Source organism: Pan paniscus, chromosome 5, assembly GCF_029289425.2.
Source record: "Pan paniscus chromosome 5, NHGRI_mPanPan1-v2.0_pri, whole genome shotgun sequence".
Taxonomy (NCBI): domain Eukaryota; kingdom Metazoa; phylum Chordata; class Mammalia; order Primates; family Hominidae; genus Pan; species Pan paniscus.
In genome coordinates this window covers 48814042-48836003 of record NC_073254.2, presented here as the reverse complement: position 1 = coordinate 48836003, position 21962 = coordinate 48814042, and the positions used below count along the sequence as shown (strand labels likewise).

Below are 21962 nucleotides of genomic sequence, written 5' to 3'. Positions count from 1 at the left end.
CTATAAACATACATGTGCAGGTTTTTGTGTCACTTAAGTTTCTAACTTTTTGGGGTAAATACCAAGAGGTATGATTGTGTTATCATAGGGTAAGAGTATATGTAGTTTTGTAAGAAACTGCCAAACTGTTTTCCAAAGTTGCTGTACCATTTTGTATTCACCCCAGTGAGCAAATGAGTTTCTGTTGCTCCACATCCCCACCAGCATTTGGTGGTGTTCAGTGTTCTGGATTTTGGCTATTCTAATAGGTGTTAAGTAGTGTCTTCTTGTTGTTTCATTTGCATTTCCCTGTTGACGTATGATGTGAAACATCTTTTTATATTTATTTACCATCTGCATATGTTCTTTTAAAAATTATTTTTTAGAGACAGGGTCTCACTCTGTCACCCAGGCTAGAGTGCCAGTGGTGTGATCATAGCTCACCGTAACTGAACTCCTGGGCTCAAGTGATCCTCCCACCCCAGCTTCCCTAGTAGCTGGGACTGCAAGTGCACACCACCATGCTGGCTAATTTTTAAAATTTTTTATAGAAATGGGGTCTTGCTATGTTGCCCAGAGTGATGTCAAACTCCTGACCTCACGCAGTCCTCCTGCCTCAGCCTTTCAAAGTGCTAGGATTATAAGTATGAGCTACTGCTCCTGGCCCCATATGTATGTATTTCTTCTTGAGGTGTCTGTTCACATCTTTTGCTCATTTTTTAATTGGGTTTTTTTTTATTGTTGAATTTTAAATGTCCTGTGTATATTTTGGATGAATCCTTTATCAGATAAGTCTTGTGAAAATATTTTTTTTCCATCCTGTGGCTTGTGTCTTCTCATTCACTTGGTATTTAGTACATTTTAACTTATTTTCCAGGGGGAAAAAAAACTAGTTATTTGAGCTTTTTCTGCATGTGTGTCTATGGTGGAGGGCGAGAGAATAAGAGTAACTTTTTCCAGTCTCACTAAATGGTCATTCTGCTTTCCTTCAAAAGTTAAGTAGTTATTATAGACAATCTTTTTTGTTTGTTTGTTTTTGAGATGGTGTCTTGCTCTGTCGCCTAGTGGCACAATCTTGATTATCTCGGCTCACGGCAACCTCCGCCTCCTGGGTTCAAGTGATTCTCCTGCCTCAGCCTCCTGAGTAGCTGGGATTACAAGTGCCCACCACCATGCCTGGCTAATTTTTGTATTTTTAGTAGAGACAGGGTTTCACCATGTTGGCCAGGCTGGTCTCGAATTCCTGACCTCAGGTGATCCACCCACCTTGGCCTCCCAAAGTGCTGGGATTGCAGGTGTGAGCCACTGTGCCCGGCGTTTGTTTTGTTTTGTTTTGTTTTTGTTTTTAGCTTTTTTTTTTTTTTTTTTTTGAGACAGGGTCTCACTCTGTTTCCCAGGCTGGAGTGCAGTGGCACAATCACCACTTACTGCAGCCTTGCAGCCTCAACCTCCCCAGGCTCAAGTGATCTTCCTTCCTCAGCCTCCTGAGTGTGTGGGACTACAGGCATGTGTCACCATGCCTGGCTAAATTTTTGTATTTTTTGTAGAGATGGGGTTTCTCTATTTTGTCAGGCTGGTCTCCAACTCCTGGACTCAAGCAATCTGCTCACTTCAGCCTCCCAAAGTATAGACATTCTTAAAACTAGTTAAACATGTCACACCCACTAGAGTGGAAAATAACAAGTGTTAGTGAGGATGCAGAGAAATTGGATACCTCATACATTGCTGGTGGGAATGCAGAATGGCTCAGCTGCTGTGGAAGTTTAGTGGGTCCTCAGAAACTTAAATGTAGAATTATGTTTGATCCAGCAGTTTCATTTTTAGGTATGTACTTAAAGGGATTGAAAAGCTTGTACTCAAACATTTGTAGAGGAATGTTCAGCACTATTTACAATAGCTAAAATGTAGAAACAACCAAATGTTAACCAGTAGATGAATGGATAAACACATTGTGGTATATGGTGTATACATAAATTGGAATGTTATTCAGCTATGAGGAATGAGGTGGTGATACATGCTACAATATGGATGAACTTTTCAAATATGCTAAGTGAAAGAAGACAGACACTAAAGGTCACATATTTATTGTATGCTTCCATTTATATGAAGTATGCAGAATAAGCAAATCCATAGATACAAAAAACAAATTGATGGTTACCAGGAAGTGGGAGGATGGGGACAGGGAATAACTGCTAAATAGGTATGAGTTTTTTTGTTTGTTTGTTTTTGTTTTTTAAGGCAGTCTTGCTCTTGTCCCCCAGGCTGGAGTGCAGTAGCACGATCTCGGCTCACTGCATCCTCCACCTCCCAGGTTCAAGCAATTATCCTGCCTCAGCCTCCCGAGTAGCTGGGACTACAGGCGCCCGCCACCACGCCCGGCTAATTTTTTGTAGTTTTAGTAGAAACTGGGTTTCACCGTGTTAGCCAGGATGGTTTCGATCTCCTGACCTTGTGATCTGCCCGCCTCAGCCTCCCAAAGTGCTGGGATTACAGGCATGAGCCACCGCACCTGGCCGAATTCTCAATCTTAATGTAGTCGTTACTTAGGTTTTTCTATGATTTATTGTGATAACTCCTTATCTTCCTAAATTGAGTAAATGTTATTTCCAGTAGAATAAAACAGTCTGATGGTTAAATTTAATTCATTTCAGAACACAAAAATTTGTGACATAGTACTTGAAATTACATAAAAATATTTTCCTTGCAATAACTATCTTTCTATCTTAATTTTCTCCTATATAGTTAATGTATTATTCCTGGTCCACCATATGATTGGCTCTTTTTTTTGTTCTCATGTTTGTAAGAACGATAAACTTGAATTCATACATCCGTGAAGAGCTGTTTGTGCCCTGTCTACTCTCTGGTTATTGCTCCTCTGCCCAGCCCTAGCTCTGGCCCCCCTGTGAGGCATGGGTTTCATATCTCATGGCTCTAGCTGGGCATCTGGCCAGGCCATCATGGTTTACAATCTGTTGGTATAAAGTAAAAATTTCTTTTTTACTTTAAAAAATAATTTCCACATAATCACTTGATTGTGCTTATGTGTGGAATTAGTATTTTAATACTAACCTGTGAAAATTTTCTGTGACTCCTTTGAAATAATAAGCCATAGGATGGAGTTAGGAACCCATTATAACAGTAACAAAAAAGAATAAACTTAAGACATAGATAAGGTCTGTGCAGAGAAAACTTTTTAAATATTATTGAAAAAACTTGAGAAAGTATCTTGCTCTTAGGTGGGAAGTTTCAACATCCTGTCGATTATTGTAAATTAATCTATAAATTCAACTTGATTCTTGTAGAAATTATAAGGGGTGGGTGTGTGTGTGTGTGTGTGTGTGTAAACCACTCATGCAGTTTCTGAGTTCAAATGGATAAGAAACCTTGGAGGAAAAGCCAGTAAAACTCTGAAAAAGAAGAGTGAAGGGCAAGTATGGTGATGTCAGCCCCATGAAACCATATTGCAGACTGTGATACTTAAAATAGAATGCTACTAAGCTGGATCATGAATTGGCAAATGAATCAATAGAACCGAATAGATAGTCCAGAAGTAGACTTCAATGCATATAGGAACAACTGGCAATACCTGGAAAAAAGTATAGTTGGATTCTTTCCTCATATTTATAATCAGAATAATTTTTACATAGATGGGAAGTACAAACATTAAAAACTACCGTCATAAATTACTAGAAGAAAACCTGGGATAATTTCATTGTAATCTTGGACTGAGGCAGGACCTTCTAATTATGCTAATTCAAGTTATAGAAGAAAATATTTGAAGGACCTACATGAATGAAAAGCTATACCTTGCTTATGGATTAGAAGACATACAGTTTTTTCTGAAATCTATTTGGTTTTATAATACAAATCAAAATCTCAGCAGGTTTCTTTTAAAAAATAATAAATTCATTCTAAAATATATGAAAGTATAAATGGCTAAGAATAACCAATGCATTAAATTTTTTTTTTTTTTTTTTGCAGGGTGCAGGGGATGTAGGGTCTTGCCCTGTCACCCAGGATGCAGTATAGTGGGATGATCACGGCTCATTGCAGCCTCAGCCTCCCAGGCTCAGGCGCTCCTCCCACCTCAGCCTCCCTTGTATTGCTGAGAGTACAGGTGCTCACTACCATGCCCCGCTAATTTTTTAGTTTTTAGAAAGATAAGGTTTTGCCGTGTTGTCCAGGCTGGTCTGGAACTCCGGGGCTCAAGCGGTCCACCTGGCCTCCCAAAGTGCTAGGATTACAGGCATGAGGCACCATGCCTGGCCTAAAAAAAAACCTTTTATTATGGAAAACTTAAAAGCTCTTCCAAAGTGGACTGAATAGTATAGTGAACCCCCGTGTACTCCTCAGTCAGCTTCAACTGTTACCAGCTCATGGCCAATTTTGTAGGATGTATATTCGTAATCACTTCTCCCCCTCCACTATTATTTTGGGTCAAATCTCAAACACTGTATGATTTTATCTGTAATTTTTCAGTAAGTACTTCTAAAACAGAATACTGTCTTTAAAAAATAACCACAATTTGGCCGGGCGTGGTGGTTCACGCCTGTAATCCCAGCACTTTGGGAGGCCGAGGCAGGCGGATCACGAGGTCAGGAGATCGAGACCATCCTGGCTAACACGGTGAAACCCTGTTTCTACTAAAAATACAAAAAATTAGCCGGGCATGGTGGCGGGCGCCTGTAGTCCCAGCTACTCAGGAGGCTGAGGCAGGAGAATGGCATGAACCTGTAAGGCGGAGCTTGCAGTGAGCCAAGATTGTGCCACTGCACTCCAGCCTGGGCAACAGAGCGAGACTCCGTCAAAAGAAAACAAAAAAAACCCCCACAATTCCATAATTATACCTAAAAATAATTATATAGAAAACACAAAATAAATGATTGATTTTTTTCCCCCTCAGTTTGTCATTATTCCCCAAATTAGTGAGTTGGTTCATTGACATCCTTCAGTGGTTACCAGTTCTGTTTTTATTTCTTAAAAATTATCAGTATAAACTCATGGATTTAAATATATTTGATATTCTAGTCTGTTGCTGTTATTCTTACTGGCCCATTTTTGACCAGCGTGAGCCTTTTCAAGTTAACTCCTGAATCCTTTTGATACAGTCCTAGTGGGTTTTGATAGCTTCTTCAGTATCTGATTTGACAAGATGTTTTAGACTTATATTGTATATTTCCTGTTGGTCATGGAATCAGCCATATCAGGAATGAAAGTATTCTGTAGAAAGAATCAGTATTGGTTTTACAGATATCGAAAGGATAATAAGGGAATATTGTGAACAACTATAAGGCAATCAAATCAGTATTTTCAATGAAATGGGCAAATTTCTTTTTTAAATGTAATTTTTAATTTTTGTGGGTACGTAAGATATTTTGATATAGGCATACTATGAGTAACAATAACATCAGGGTAAATGGGGTACCTATTACCTCAGGCATTTATCCTTTCTTTCCAGGGCCTTCTTACATTGTTAAGTATCTGGTTCCTAAGATGTCCAGTATCACAGACACAGCCAGGAACTGTGTGTCCTGCATTTAAAATACACAGTCCCTTCATGGCTCCTATCATGCTTTCTCTCTTGAGATTGTCCCATTCTACTCCTAAACAGGGTCTTATGTTTACTGGTTTATTATAAAGGACATTGCAAAGGATACAGATGAAGAGATGCATAGGGGAGGTATGGGGGAAGGGGACCGAGCTTCCATGCCTTCCCTGGGCACACCACCCTCTAGGGACCTTCACATGTTCAGCTATGTGGAAGTTCTCCAAACCCTTTCCTCTTGAGTTTTTATCCAAATTTCTTGAAAGATACAAACTACTAAAGCTTCTTTAAGAATAAATAAATAAGCCTATGTCTATTAAAGAAATTGAATTTGTAGTTAAACCCTCCCCCCACCCCCCACCCCCCACCCCCCCAAAAAAACAGCTGTAGGGCCAGGTGGCTTCGCTGGTGAATTCTAAAGATATTTAAGAAATAGTATCATTCTACACAATTTCTTTACTTTTTAGGAAATAAAAGAAGTATAATTTCTTTATTTTTTAGAAAAGAAGAGGGAATGTTTGCCTATTTTATAAAGCCAGTATTACCTTGATACCAAGATGGTACATTACAAGAAAAGAGAACATCAGACACTGTATCCTTCGTGAACAGAGACCCCAACCCTAAACTGGACATTAGCAACTTGCATCCAGCAATATACAAAAAGAATAATACATCGTGACTAACTGTGATTTATTCCAGAAATACAAGGCTGGTTTAACATTTAAAAACTGGTCAGTGTAATTTACCACACTGACAGACTAAAAAAAAGAACCACCATATCATCGTATCAATAGATTCAGAAAAAGCATTTGACAAAATCCAATGTCCATTTATAATAATAATTAAAAAACAATCTCAGCACTAGGAATGGAACTTCCTTAACCTAATAAAGGGCATCTACCCCAAACAGCTAATATCATACTTAATATTGAAATAATGAATACATTCCTCCTAATACTGGGAATAGATAAGGTTGTCTGCTCTTACCACTTCTATTCAACATTATTCTGGAAGCCCCAGCCAGTTCAGTAAGGCATGAATGAGAAATAAAAGAAATATAAATTAGAGGGGAAGAAGCAAAACTATCTTTATTTGCTGTTAACATGATCATCTATATAGAAAATCCTAAGGAATCCACCAAAAAGCTACTAGAACAAATGAACAAATAAGTGAATTTAGTATGGCATAGAATATAAAGTATACAAATATAAAATAAAATATAAGTATACAAATATAAAATAAATATATAAAATACAAATATAAAATATAAAGTATACAAATATAAAATAAATATAAATATAAAATAAATAAATAAATATATATATATATATATATATATATATACTTTCCCCCCCCCGAGATAGAGTCTTGCTCTGTCGCCCAGGCTGGAGTGCAGTGGTGCCATCTCAGCTCACTGCAACCTCCGCCTCCCGGGTTCAAGCAATTCTCCTGCCTCAGCCTCCCAAGTAGTTGGAACTACAGGTGCCTGCCACCACGCCTGGCTAATTTTTGTGTTTTTAGTAGAGATGGGGTTTCACCATGTTGGCCAGGCTGGTCTCGAGCTCCAGACCTCAAGAAATCCATCTGCCTCGGCCTCCCAGAGTGTTGAGATTACAGGCGTGAGCCACTGTGCCCGGCCAAGAGTGTGTGTGTGTGTGTGTGTGTGTGTGTGTGTGTGTTTAATGAAATCTCACTATACTGCCCAGCTGGAGTGCAATGGCTGTTCATAGGATGATCATAGAGCACTGCAGCCTCAAACTCCTGGCCAGGCCCAGTGGCTCATGCCTGTAATCCCAGCACTTTGGGAAGCCGAGGCGGGCGGGTCACCTGAGGTCAGGAGTTTGAGACCAGCCTGGCCAACATGGTGAAACCCTGTCTCTACTAAAAATATAAAAATTAGCCGGCTTGATGGTGGGTGCCTGTATTCCCAGCTACTTGGGGGACTGAGGCAGGAGAATCTGAGGCAGGAGAATCGCTTGAACCCAGGAGGCAGAGGTTGCAGTGAGCCGAGACCATGCCATTGCACTCCAGCTTGGGCAACTCTGTCTCAAAAAAAAAAAGAAAAAGACTAGCCTGGGCAACATGGCGAAACCCTGTCTCTACAAACAAGTATTAGCTGGGTATGGTAGCAGGCGCCTGTAGTCCCAGCCACTCAGGAGGCTGAGGTGGGAGGATTGCCTGAACCCGGGAGGACAAGGCTTCAGTGAGCTATGATGCACCACTGCACTCCAGCCTGGGTGACAGAACGAGATCCTGTCTTAAAAACAAAAGCAAGGCTGGGTGTGGCTCATGCCTGTAATCCTAGCACTTTGGGAGGCCAAGGCAGGCGGATCACTTGAGGTCAGGAGTTTGAGACCAGCCTGGCCAATATGGTGAAACCCTGTCTCTACCAAAAAAATACAAACATTAGCTGGATGTGATGGCACGCACCTTTAATCCCAGCTACTCGGGAGGCTGAGGTAAGAGAATCGTTTGAACCCCGGAGTTGGAGGTTGTAGTGAACAAGACTCTTGTCTCAAAAAAAAAAAAAAAAAAAATACTTGGGAGTTGTGTATAGGTAAGTAAAACAAGATTGGCAAACATTGATAGTTATTGAAGCTGGACAGTGACTACTGAGGAATTCATTATATTTTCTCTCTGCTTTTATGCATGTTTGAAATTTGTGTATAACAAATAATAAGTTTTAAAAACATACCCTGTGGTTATTTAAAAAAAGGAAGGGGCTCTCAGAATGTACTGATAAAATGATCTCCAGGATTTAAGTGAAAAGGCAAAGTAGAACAATGTGTATAATGGGTTACTATTTGGGTTGACAAAGGGGAAAGAAAAGAATAAATATGTATTTGTTTATACTCATATGTTAGAATATCTCTAGAAGTCTTCACAAGAAGTGCCTCTTGGGACAGAGTTAAGAGAAAAGGCTTGCTTTTCATTATGTTTTTTTTATACCCTTTGAATATATACATTATGTACTATTAAAAAAATAGATGTTTGGAAAGAGTAGAATTAGGAAGACGAATTCTAGACACATGTACCTCTATCAGTTTAGAACAACAGAATATTAATGCTGAAAGAATTTTAGATTTGGACCATCTCATTTTAAAACTAAAAAAGCTGAAGTCTAGAGAGAGATAATTTTTTCATTGCATTTATGTGACTGATTGGTGTCAGAGGCAGACCTGTAACCCAAAGTCTCCTGACTGTCCTCCTCTATAAAGATGACAGTGTACATTTGTGGTTTAAACTTTGACATCTTAAATTAGACTGAATTGTGGTTAATAAGTTCATGCTACCTTGGGAACACAATACCTGCCCTTGAGTTTACAGTTAATGTCTTCTGTTTGAGCATGTATTATGGAGGCTATCATTTGGTACATGGCTTGGCAAAATCAGCATATTGATGAGCAGGGATTTTACAGTGTATTCCTGTAGTTCTAAGACTGTGGGAAAGTTATGCAATTCATGGATGTCAGGAAATGTTGCTGTGGCTTTGTTTATTAAAATAAGCTCAAGGCCCAGGGATGGTGGCTCATGCCTGTAATTCCAGCACTTTGAGAGGCTGAAACAGATGGATTGTTTGAGCTCAGGAGTTTGAGACCAGCCTGTGGAACGCGGTGAAACCCTGTCTCTACAAATAATGCAAAAATTACCCAGGTGTGGTGGTGCACACCTGTAGTCCCAGCTGCTGGAGTGGGTGGGGGGTGTTGAGAGGATTGCTTGAGCCCGGGAAGTTGAGGCTGCAGTGAGCCAAGATGGCACCAGTGCAGTCCAGCATGGGCGACAGAGTGAGACCCTGTCTCAAAAAATAATGATATAATAAAATAACCTAAAGAAACTTCATTCACTTTATTTGGCTTTCAGAATTTTCCTAGGAAATAATGTTTGGGATTCTTCTTGGCCAATTATAAGTTTTTTTTTTTTTTTTTTTTTTTTTTTTTTTTTGTGGAGACAGGACCTCGCCATGTTGCCCATGTGGGTCTTGAACTCCTGGGCTCCCACAGTGCTGGGATTACAGGTGTGAGCCACCATGCCCACCTCCATTTATACATCTTAAATGTTTGTTCTAAAATATTCAAGCCATACTCAAGGTTTTAAAGTAAAGCACCTCATCCTTAGCACTGCCAATTGTACTGTACAGAGGCAATCTCTGTACACCCTGGGGACTCACTTAAGAATGATACATCTGTGTGTATATATATTTTTTCTATTTCTTTTTTTGTTTTTTTTTGAGACAGAGTTTGACTCTTGTCGCACAGGCTGGAATGCAATGGTGTGATCTCGGCTCACTGCAACCTCCACCTCCTGGGTCCAAGCAATTCTCCTCCTTCAGTCTCCCGATAGCTGGGATTACAAGCGCCCACGACCACGCCCAGCTAATTTTTGTATTTTTAGTAGAGTCAGGGTTTCACCATGTTGGCCAGGCTGGTCTCGAACTCCTGACCTCAGGTGACATGCCCGCCTTGGCCTCCCAAAGTGCTAGGATTACAGGCATGAGCCACCGTGCCTGGCCCTCTAATTTTTTTTTTTTAAAGACAGGGTCTTGCCTTATTGCCTAGGATGGAGTGCAGTGCACAATCATAGCTCACTGTAATCTCAATCTCCTGAGCTCAGATGATCCTCCTGCCTCAGCCAGCCACTAGGTCTGGCTAATTTTTTTTGTAGAGACAGGTCTCTCCATATTGCCCAGACTGGTCTTGAACGCCTGGCCTCAAAAGATCTTCCCATCTTAACCTCCCAAAGTGTTTTTTGTTTTTTTTTTTTGAGGCAGGGGAGTGTAGAGACGAGGTCTCAATGTGTTGCCCAGGCTGGTCTCAAACTCCTAGGCTCAAGTGATACCCCCACCTCAGACTCCCAGAGTGCTGGGATTACAGGGGTGAGCCACTGCGCCTGGCCACCAAAGTGTTCTTTTTTCCTTTTTTAAATTTCTGTCAGTGCGCATCCCAAAGTGTTGAGATTACAGATGTGAGCCACTGCGCCTGGCGCCGATATCTGTGTAATAGTTTGTATCTGTGGAAACCTTTTCATATTGTTCTTAAAATAATCTTGTTGCTCCCAAGATAAAAACTGTCAGAATATCTGTTCATAGCACAGTATGGTGTTTCTTTGTACTAGGCAGGGAATTTCCTCTTTGATTAAATAAGCGGCCTGATAAGCTAACTAAGGTGAAGCAATGTTTATAAGGCATTTTGTAAATTGACTGTTTATGTCTAGGGGTTCCTCCTTTTAGCATTTTTTTTTAGTTCCTCTGTAGCTAAAAAAAATAGTTTTAAATTTTTAAAATAACTATTAAAAATAGTAGAATGGCTTTAAAGCTCTAGAAACTGAAACTTCTGTGCTTGGCCCTGTGATAATTTATTGATTTACTTTCAGCAAGTTATTTAACCTCATACTCAGCTTTACTCATCTTTTAAACATTTTATGGGATCATCATGCACAAGACTTTGTGACAGCTGTTCTTTAAAACACTGTGTAAAATATCGTATACGTCCATTTATCTGGAATCCAAACAAGTACAGATAATTACTCACTTTCATCTTGGCCTTATTTTTATGAAGGGACACATAAATTATTTAAAGCGCTCATCTGAAGATGCAATTTGCAGAGCATATCACAGATTTGATAGGATCTGGTCCTGGTGCCATCTGGGGTACCAGCAGAGCACTCTGGCAGTATTGGCAGTGCTGAGAGGCTTGTCAGATGTCAAGGGAATTGCATTGTTGGAAACAAGATCATGTTGAGTGCTTTACTGTATGCAACTGATTCTCCAGAAATCAGTAATATGTCCAGTCATGTAGTTTGTTAATCAAGATTTCCTATGGCATAGATTATCACCATAGATAATCTAATTTCTTTTCTTTTTTTTTCTTTTTTTTTGAGACGGAGTTTCGCTCTGTCACCCAGGCTGGAGTGCAGTGGCGCGATCTCGGCTCACTGCAAGCTCCACCACCCGGATTCACGCCATTCTCCTGCCTAGCCTCCCGAGTAGCTGGGACTACAGGCACCCGCTACCACGCCTGGCTCATTTTTTGTGTTTTTAGTAGAGACGGGGTTTCACCGTTTTAACCAGGATGGTCTCGATCTCCTGACCTCGTGATCCGCCCGCCTCAGCCTCCCAAAGTGCTGGGATTACAGGCGTGAGCCACCGTGCCTGGCCTAGATAATCTAATTTATTTAAGGAGAGTATTTCCAGAACTTTAACCTAGGATCTCTGGAGTATATCTATGCCCACTATACCCTTGGCAGTAGGAATGGAGATTTGTCTGATACCAAGGTGGATGGTGGGTGGATAGGGAGAAAGGGGTCAGATCCTCTGGCCAGAGCTTTGCAAATGCCCATGTTCCCCTTCTGTTAGTCTCATTCTGGCTGGAAGATTCTGATACCATTGTTTCCAAAATCACCGTCGGTTTCCCTCTTAACTCCAGTCCCACATTCATATAATTTCTCACTAGAAACACTCATTAGATGTCTCACTGAACCCTCAAATTCATATGTTCAGAGGATGATTTCACAACTCCTCCCTGTGGTTCCCTCCTCCACTGACGCCTCCATATTCTCCTTGGAAGGCTGCTACACCATTGACCCAGCCCATATCCAAGGAGTCATATTCCCACGTCCTGTCAGTCACTTGGTCTTATAGACTCTTCTTTCTATGTATCTGGAAACCTATCACTTCCTTCTACTTCCGCCTCCTACTGTCTTAATCATTTCTCAACCTGAATTACTGCAGGAACCTGCTCCATTAGCATGCTGTCCCATCTCCAACATATGTCAAAGTAACCTTTCTAAAACTCAAATTGGGTTTTAGAGGCCAACTCAGGAGGATCCCTTGAGCCCAGGAGTTCAAGACCAGCCTAGACAACATGGCAAAACACCGTCTCTACAAAGTAAAAATAAAAAATATTAACCAGGCTTGGTGGTTAATAAATATATTATTTTAAAAATAAAAAATATTAACCATGCCTGTTGTCCCAGTTACTTGGGAGGCTGAGACAGGAGGATCACTTGAGCTCAGGAGTCCAAGGCTGCAGTAAGCCACGATTGCACCACTGCGCTCTAGCCTGGGCAAAAGAGCGAGATCCTGTCTAAAAAAAAAAAAGAGAAACCTTCCCATATCATTTCTCCATTATGATGCATCCCCTACTCCCCAAGTCTGACTTGTTCTTTTGTTTCTTTCTATTTTTTTTTTGAGACGGAGTCTTGCGCTGTCACCCAGGCTGGAGTACAGTGGCGCGATCTTGGCTCACTGCAAGCTCCGCCTCCCGGGTTCACACCATTCTCCTGCCTCAGCCTCCTGAGTAGCTGGGACTACAGGTGCCCGCCACCACGCCCGGCTAATTTTTGTATTTTTAGTAGAGATGGGGTTTCACTGTGTTAGCCAGGATGGTCTCGATCTCCTGACCTCATGATCCGCCCGCCTCGGCCTGCCAGAGTGCTGGGATTACAGGTGTGAGCCACCGCTCCCAGCCTGTTTCTTTTTTTTGAGACAGGGTCTTGCTCTGTCACTCAGGCTGGAGTGCAGTAGTGGGATCATAGCTCACTGCAGCCTCGACCTCGTGGGCTCAAGCAATCCTCCCAACTCAGCCTCCCCAGTAGCTGGAACTGTAAACATGCACCACCACGCCTGGCTATTTTTTTTTGGGGAGGGGGGGTTGTTGTTGTTGCTTTTGTTTTTTTGGGACAGGGTTTCATTCCCATTGCCCAGGCTGGAGTGCAGTCATGTAATCTTGGGTCACTGCAACCTCCTCCTCCTGGGCTCTAGCGATTCTCCTGCCTCACCCTCCTGCATAGCTGGGACTACAGGCTCACACCATCGTGCCCGGCTAATTTTTTTGTTTTTGTTTTTGTTTTGTAGAGACGGGGTCTTGAACTCCTGAGTTCAAGTGATCTGCCCGCCTCAGCCTCCCAAAGTGCTAGGATTACAGGCATGAGCCACTGCACCTGGCCTAATTTTTTATTTTTATTTATTTATTTATTTATTTTTTTGGTAGACATGGGGGTTTCAGTATGTTGCCCAGGCTGGTCTTGAACTCCTGGCAAGTGCACCTCCTACCTCAGCCTCCCAAGTAACTGGGACTACTGGGTTTACAGGTATGAGCCAGTACGTCCGGGCAGGTATCTCTTTTCATTATCACTGTGGTATCCTCAAGCTAAGTATTTATCACTCCATATAATTACTCTTGTTTGGTCTTTCACTAGATACTCAGTTCCTATAGGGCAGGGACTATGGGTTTCTTTTATATTTTAAAAATTTGTATTAAGCACTATTTAGCAAAAAACCCCACAACAATTTGTAAGAAATAAAACAATGGTGTTCCTGCTATATTTCTTCCTCCCTTCATTAGGTTTATCATTCCCACAGATTTATCATTTCACTGCACACATGTCACTAATCAATAAAATGTTTTTTCTTCTGTGCCCATGTGGAAAACAAGTTGTCACTGCACCACCTGTTGATTTCTGCCTGCTCTGTAGAGCCACCTATATCATGAATCCAAGAGTCTATCTATGGATGGGTGTGTTCTGTGGGTCTCTCTATCCACTTCTGCATAGATATCACCTGTCTCAATGACTAAAGCTTCAAAAAGGTCTGATACCTGGTCAGCTGGTTTCCCATTTTGATCTGCCTGCAAACTGCAGTGCATTTAATCTCTTCATCTCCAGTTCCTGGCTCATGATGTTACTTAATGAACATTTGTTGAGTAGGTAATTTTTCCCCTTAGTGTATTATTTTTGAAATCTTTTTGGAGCTTTTGCACTTAATTTCTTTTCAGATAATTGTATATGTCAAAATCAAACTTCGGAATAAGAATTTACTGACCAGAACACCATTTAGTACTTTATATGATAGGAAGGAGTAAAACCACTGGCTGAAGTAGAAAATTTTTGTGGGTGGGCACAGTGGCTCATGCCTGTGATCCTAGCACATTGGGAGGCCGAGGCAGGAGGATTGCTTGAGGTCAGGAGTTCAAGACCAACCTGGCCAACATAGTGAGACCCCCGTCTCTAAAAAATGAAGTTTAAAAAATTTAAAAATTAGCCGAGCATGGTGGTGTGTGCCTGTAGTCCCAGCTACTCGGGAGGCTGAAGCTGGAGGATCTCTACCGCCAAGGAGTTTGAGGCTGCAGTGAACTTTTATCCTGCCACGGCGCTTCAGCCTGGGCAACAGAATGAGACCCTGTCTCTACAAAAAGCAGAAACAGAAACTTTTTTTTTTTTTTTGGTAGTAAATTTTCAATAGGTTGTCAAGGAAACTTACCGAGGAGAGCTATTTACCAGTAACAGTGTTTGCTTTGAAGTGTGGCTACAAACTAATGAGGCTTGCTTCCTTCAGCCTCATTATTGTAGTCCTAGTTCATATAGTCATGGCTGACTGTGCAAAGCAATAACACTTGCTAGATTTACTAATTAGTATTTCACATTGATTGAAATTTAGAAATTGAATGCTTATCTTTTGTCAGAGGTTTCCTTTTCTTTGCTTTATCTTTGAAATATTCCTATAAAGGTTTTTGTTTTGGACTGTAACTTCATTGGATGGCCTTAGTCAGCCTTTGAAGCAATGCTTAAGTTTATAATGGCTGGCAAACACTTTACCGGGAAGTAAGGGAAGAAAGACTACGTGTTGTTATTTATACAACAAGTCACTGGAGGATTAACCCATTTTACTTTTTCTTCTTGAATCTTTTTGTAGTTGGATAAATATGACTTAAATGCTTTTGTCTACAGTCTTTGGAGGCCTTTTTTTTTAACCTTGTAATTCGAATTAACTTACATGCTTATATTTGGGTTTATTTTTTTTTGATAAAGAATGTTGTAAAATGTAAGATTGGTCACAGTTATTGAAGAGAATGAGTGTGGCAGTAGTTTTATGATTTAGTAATATAAAACTTGGCCGGGCGCGGTGGCTCACACCTGTAATCCCAACACTTTGGGAGGCCGAGGCGGGCGGATGACCTGAGTTCGGGAGTTCGAGACCAGCCTGACCAACATGGAGAAACCCCATCTCTACTAAAAATACAAAAATCGGCCGGGCGTGGTGGTGCATTCCTGTAATCCCAGCTACTTGGGAGGCTGAGGCAGGAGCATTGCTTGAACCCGGGAGGCAGCGGTTGCGGTGAGCCAAGATCATGCCATTGCACTCCAGCCTGGGCAACAAGAGCAAAACTCCGTCTCCAAAACAAAACAAAACAAAAGTAAGGATAACCTTCTGGAAGGTTACTCCATTGAGGTGTAGACTCTGGGGGAAAAAAGTAGTAGCACTGAGTCCCTTCAGCTTTTTTTTTTTTTTTTTTTTTTGGGATGGAGTCTCGCTCTGTCGCCCATGCTAGAGTGCAGTGGCGCAATCTCGGCTCACTGCCAGCTCCACCTCCCGGGTTCACGCCATTCTCCTGCCTCAGCCTCCTGAGTAGCTGGGACTACAGGTGCCTGCCACCACGCCCGGTTCATTTTTTGTATTTTTAGTAGAGACGGGGTTTCACCGTGTTAGCCAGGATGGTCTCGATCTCCTGACCTTGTGATCTGCCCGCCTCGACCTCCCGAAGTGCTGGGATTACAGGCGTGAGCTACCATGCCCAGCCGACTCCCTTCAGCTTTTAAAAAATGACAGTGATCAGCTGGGCATGGTCGCACACCTACAATCCCATCACTTTGAGAGGCCGAGGCAGGTGGATCACCTGAGGTCAGGAGTTCAAGACCAGCCTGGCCAACACGGTGAAACCCCGTCTCTACTAAAAATACAAAAAATTAGCCGGACGTGGTGGTGGGCACCTGTAATCCCAGCTACTCGGGAGGCTGAGGCAGGAGAATCACTTGAACCCGGGAGGCAGAGATTGCAGTGAGCCAAAGTTGCACCACTGTACTCCAGCCTGGGCAACAAGAACAAAACTCCGTCTCAAAGAAACAAAACAAAACAAAACAAAAAACTGTGATTGCAAAACTAGTTTTCTTTTTTTTTAATCAAAATGGAATTCATGTAACATACCATTAGCCATTTAAAAATGAACAATTCAGCCTGGCGCGGTGGCTCACGCCTGTAATCCCAGCCCTTTGGCAGGCCGAGGTGGGCGGATCATGAGGTCAGGAGATCGAGACCATCCTGGCTAACACGGTGAAACCTCATCTCTACTAAAAACACAAAAAATTAACTGGGCATGGTGACAGGTGCCTGTAGTCCCAGCTACTCGGGAGGCTGAGGCAGGAGAATGGCGTGAACCCAGGAAGCAGAGCTTGCAGTGAGCCAAGATTGCACCACTGCACTCCAGCCTGGGCAACAGAGGGAGACTCCATCTGAAAAAAAAAAAGAACAATTCATTGGCATTTGGCAATCACCATTTCATATCTACTTTCTGAATACTTTCATTTTCCCCAAATAAAACCCTGTACCTGTTATGCAGTTGCTGCTCATTTTCCCCTTCCCCCAGTTCCTGGTAACCACCAATCTGGTTTCTGTTTCTCTGGATTTGCTTATTCTGCTTATTATGCGTATTTCATATTCATGGAATCATACAATATGTGGCCTTCTGTGCCTGGCTTCCTTCCCTTAGCATGTTTTCAAGGTGTAGCATCTATCAGTAATTCATTTTTTTAATGGCTGAATAATCCATTGTGTGTATAGGCCACATTTTGTTTATTCATTCACTCTTATTGGATATTTGAGTTGTTTTTACCTTTTGGCTATTGTAAATAATGCTGCTATAAACATTTGTATGGAAGTGTCTGTTTGAGTACCTGTTTTTAGTTCTTTTGGTTGTATACCTAGCAGTGGAGTTACTAGATCTGATGGTAATTTTATGTTTAATTTACTGAGGAACAACCAAATTGTTTTCCACAGTGGCTGAATTAACCATTGTACATTCCTATCAGCAATGTACGAGGGTTCCATTTTCTCTATATCCTTGCCAGCACTTCTTATGCTGTTTGGTTGATTGAATTATAGCTATCCTAGTGGGTGTGAGGTAGTATCTCATTTTGGTTTTACTCTGCATTTCCCTAATGACTAATGATGTTGAGCATCTTTTCATGTGCTTGTTAGCGATTTGTATGTCTTCTCTGTAGAAATACTGTTTATCTTTTTATTGTTTTAGATACTGGACCTGTATTAAATATATAATTTGCAGATATTTCCTCCCATTGTGTAGATTGTCTTTTCACATTCCTGATTATGTCCTTTGTTACACAGAAGTTTTTAATTTCAATAAATTCCAGTTTATCTTGTTTGCCCTTTTGTTGCTCATGCTTCATATCTAAGAATTTGGCATATCTTGCCAAATTCAAGATCATGACATTTTACCCCTGTGTTTTCTTCTAAATGTGCTATAGTTTTAGCTCTTACATTTAGGTTGTTGGTCCATTTTGATTTTGTATAAGGTCTGAGACAGTCCAATGAGAGGATTTTTTTTTTTGAGATGGGGGTCTCACTCTGTGGCCTAGGCTGGAATGCAGTGGCTTGATCATAGCTCGCTGCAGTCTCAAACTCCTGGGCTCAAGCAGTCCTCCCAAGTAACTGAGACCACAGGTGTGCACCACTAAGCCTGGCTAATTTTTTTTTTTTTTTTTTTGTAGAGACGAGGTCTCATCATGTTGCCCAGGCTGGTCTTGACCTCCTGGGCTCAGGCAGTCCTCCTGCCTTGGCCTCCCGAAGGGCTGGGATTACAGGTGTGAGCCATCACACCTGGCTCTTGTAGTATCTTTTAACTGAGTATATATACATATCAACCAAAAACTACTGTGGATTTCATAGTATTTTAAATTATTTCGCATTGTATTAATCAAAGCAGAGCTTATAAATATATTTGAAAAATAGTACTTGTAAGTTTAAGACAAGTTTTCAGTCCATGGCCTATATATTAGTGACTGAGTATGGATTCATGGATTTCCTTCCCATAACACCATGATCTTCTCTGAATCTACAGATCACATATTTTGTAGATGAGCATCAGAAGACTTATGACAGGAACAAGAGGGACTGAGGATGAAGGTAGAGTTTCCAAGGGTCCATAGCTGCAGAGACCTCAGGGAAGAGGCTGGGGATGACTGGAATGTCAGTAACTAGAAGGCAGTGGTGGAATCTATAAGGGCTAGAGAAGGAAGTAGCATTTCATTTGAGGCAACAAGGATGGTTGCAGAGTTTGGTTTGTAGGCTCACAGGTCATCATCAGAAAGTAATGGTTTAGGGAGCAGTTGAAGATTCCTTTAGTTTTGGAAATAATGCCAACTCAACTCAGCCTCCAGACAGGGAGTCCAACTGACTTTGTTTAGCATCTTTCCTACAGAGAGGGGTAAGTAAGGAAAAGGAACTAGGCAAATTCTAGATTTTTATTTCAACTCTGACCAGAATGCTGGCTAAGTCTTTTAAAAAAGTCCAGTTTTAGTTTAGCTGAAAATGTGATGAAAGGAATTTTTCTACTTCTCATGTGGCCAAGAGAATTAGGGTCCCTTAGAGTCTAGGGTGGTGTATTGGCCTGTGGCCATCTGATGGAGCAGGAACTGGGATACAGCTCCCAGTTCATGGGTGAGAAACTTGGAGGGAAAGTGTTGGACCATGATGGCAATCATGGCCAAGGGCCTTTTGTCTTCTGGCCAGCTTTTTCAGTGCTGACAGGCTCATCAGTGACAATCCTCTTTTTTTTTTTTTTGAAGTCTTTTATTCACCTTGTCAGGTCTGTGTTCAAAGGGCTCTAGCAAAAGGAACAAGGAGGGGATAAATAGAGCAGGAGATTGAGCATCTGAGGGGAGTGTAGAGATAATGGCCTTCAGATGCCCTTCTGCTTTTACTAGCTGATTGCCTACTTTTTCAAATAGAAACGAAAGCTACTTTGCAAGAAGTGATTTGGGAAGGCATAAACAAAGAGTGGGTCTTGGTCACTTTGATGTTTGTGGTGTTTAAACTCTGAATTTGTGTGGATGTGTCTTTGAATTTTTAACCCCCCCATGCAACCTTTGTGACTTAACAGGTGCTACTCGTGAGCAGTAGTCGCCATCCAGACAGATGGATTGTCCCTGGAGGAGGCATGGAGCCCGAGGAGGAGCCAAGTGTGGCAGCAGTTCGTGAAGTCTGTGAGGAGGTATGCACGGAGAAGAGAGGGCACAGCTGTGCCTCGTCATCATGAACCTGTCTTATCTGTGTAGTTCTTTAATATGTCAGCACTCACTGAATAAATATACAGTCACAGAAAAAGGGCAATGAATGGTTATCCGGTCCCTCCTTTATTACCGGGTGATGGAGTTGTGACATGGTAATGTTAACCGGCACTCTGTGCCAGACTTCCCATGACTTTTTATGCCAGACTTTTGTTACTTCCCATGGATTTCTTCCAACACTGCCTGTTACCTGTGGCACAAAATCAAGAAGCAAATAGTTCCTGACCTCTAAGGAGTAAGAGGAACAGGCAGCATTAGTATAAATGACTCATTGTCATTAAGCTTTGGAGGAGGCCCTTGTTTTCCTGTGCTTACTGCATCCTAGCCATGGAACTGTGGCTAAAGGAGTGATTCTGTTAGCCAGATACTGTTAATGGTACAACTTGAGAGAGAATAGTATCTTCTTTTTTATTTAGTCACATGATGTTCCACATACATGTGTTGAGTTCCTGGGCCACGATATCCTACTAGATACTCCAGAATAAATAAAAGAAGTAAAGTCATGGACTCTTAGTTCTCTTATTTCAAGAATTTACAGCCTGGGGGAAACTGAGAAACAGATTGCAATTGAAAACCCAGAGAAACGAACTAATATTTTTCCATAGCCTCTTGTGGTGACACCATGCTCTGCTTTTCTTGTTATCTCATTTAGGACTCATAACTCAGTTGTGTAAGCTTTATCGCCCCAGTTTACTTGCCCTGGTCACATAGGTAGTGCTTTTGAAATCCATTTCCTTGTTCCAGAGGGAATATAAGATTGATTCTAAGAACATATAAAAAAGCACTTACAACAAGTCTAATTCCTATGTTTCTTTTGGATCCAGCTTTTGATGAAGTGCTCTTAGAATAATCTTACCCTTGGAATATCCAAGGAATTCTTTCCTCACTCTGAATTCCTACACTTACATTGGCTTATGTCACTCTCATTGTAGCATCTATCTTATACCCATAACTAGATTGTTCTCTCTGAGGGCAAAAATCACGTTTCCCATCAAAAATCCTTACTTTCCATGCCTAGTACACAGCTAGGTGAACAGAAAGTAATTAATACATGCTTCTTTGATAGATGGAACAATGGTTGGAACAATGCAGATGCTGAAGAAATACCCTAAATGGAAATTGTCAGAGTATAGAAAGTGATAAACATTGACAGAGAGGATGTGAGAAGGCATTCTTACAGTGGGTGGTAAGGAGGCTAACCCGGGTAGAACCAAATGGAATCAAGAGAGGGTGTAATGAAAAGAACATTGACGTGGGAATCCTGGTTTCTGTTACTGTCAGTTAATAGCTGCGTGACCTATGAGAAAATAACTTTAAACACCCTGGACTTTTGTCCTTCATTTGAATATCTTCCTTTTTACTCCGTCATGGAGGGAGGGGAGGGGAATATGAGGTTCAAACGAGAACATGAGTATGAATGTCCTTTGTGAATTATGTATCACTCTACCACTTAGGATGTATGCAGCTGAAAATAATATTATGCCCCTTACTGTTCTGTAACAGGCTTATTATATCGCATAATAAGAAGTCCCAGGTTGGCTGACTCAGCAGTATTAAGAGCCCAAGTGCTTCCCTTCTTTCTCTTCTGCCATCCTTGGCTTTTGTTTGCGGGCTTGTCTCCTTGTAGTGACAGGATGGTTATCACAGCTCTATCCTTACACATTCTTTTCAAATGCAGGACACACAGTTTCACCTCATGGGTCTCTTTATTTGAGAGAAAAGAAATTTTCCCCAAAGGGTCCCCCAGCAGACTCGTTATGTCGGTGTTTCAGAGTTGCTTTGTATGCTTATGCTTAAACTTCCTGGCAAAGGGAATGTCGGTTCCATGTTTAAACTACTAAGCCGTCACCGTCTAGGATTTGACTTTGAGAAACCTCTTAGACTTTAAAGCAATTTAAAAGCATGGCCAATAAGAGAAGATAAAATGTTTATTTTGTTAGAAATTTAGCTTACATTGGAATGTGCCAATATATGTTTACTCTAAAAAAGAATGGATAGATAATATGTAATTTTAGAGTGAGAAAAAATTTATTATACAGGCCATACAATCTCTGTCACAGCTATTTAACTCTGCCATTATAGGGCAAAAGTAGCCATAGACAGTACAATACATAAACAAATGGGCCTGGCTATGTTCCAGTGAAGCCTTATTTATAAAAACGGTGGTGAACCATAGATAATCCCTGGTTTAAGCTCTTGCTACTCAGAGTGTAATTGATGGACCAGCAACATCAGCATCAGCCAGGAGCTTGTTAGAAATGGAAAATCTCAGACCCCAACCCAGATCTACTGTATCAGAATC

General features: G+C 41.3%; 1 protein-coding gene and 1 long non-coding RNA gene across 2 annotated transcripts in view; both read left to right on the top strand.

The window, feature by feature from the left end:
- The window catches only part of LOC117980572 (uncharacterized), a 50369-nt gene extending 30903 nt beyond the window's left edge, over nucleotides 1-19466 (top strand). Inside the window, exon 3 of the long non-coding RNA XR_004671952.3 lies at nucleotides 18433-19466. This is a non-coding gene — a long non-coding RNA (uncharacterized LOC117980572). The remainder of the gene's footprint in view (nucleotides 1-18432) is intronic.
- The window catches only part of NUDT3 (nudix hydrolase 3), a 111943-nt gene that overhangs the window by 31317 nt on the left and 58664 nt on the right, over nucleotides 1-21962 (top strand). The window contains exon 2 of the mRNA XM_008960613.4: nucleotides 19474-19584. Coding sequence (XP_008958861.1) covers nucleotides 19474-19584 — 111 coding nt within the window. The remainder of the gene's footprint in view (nucleotides 1-19473; nucleotides 19585-21962) is intronic.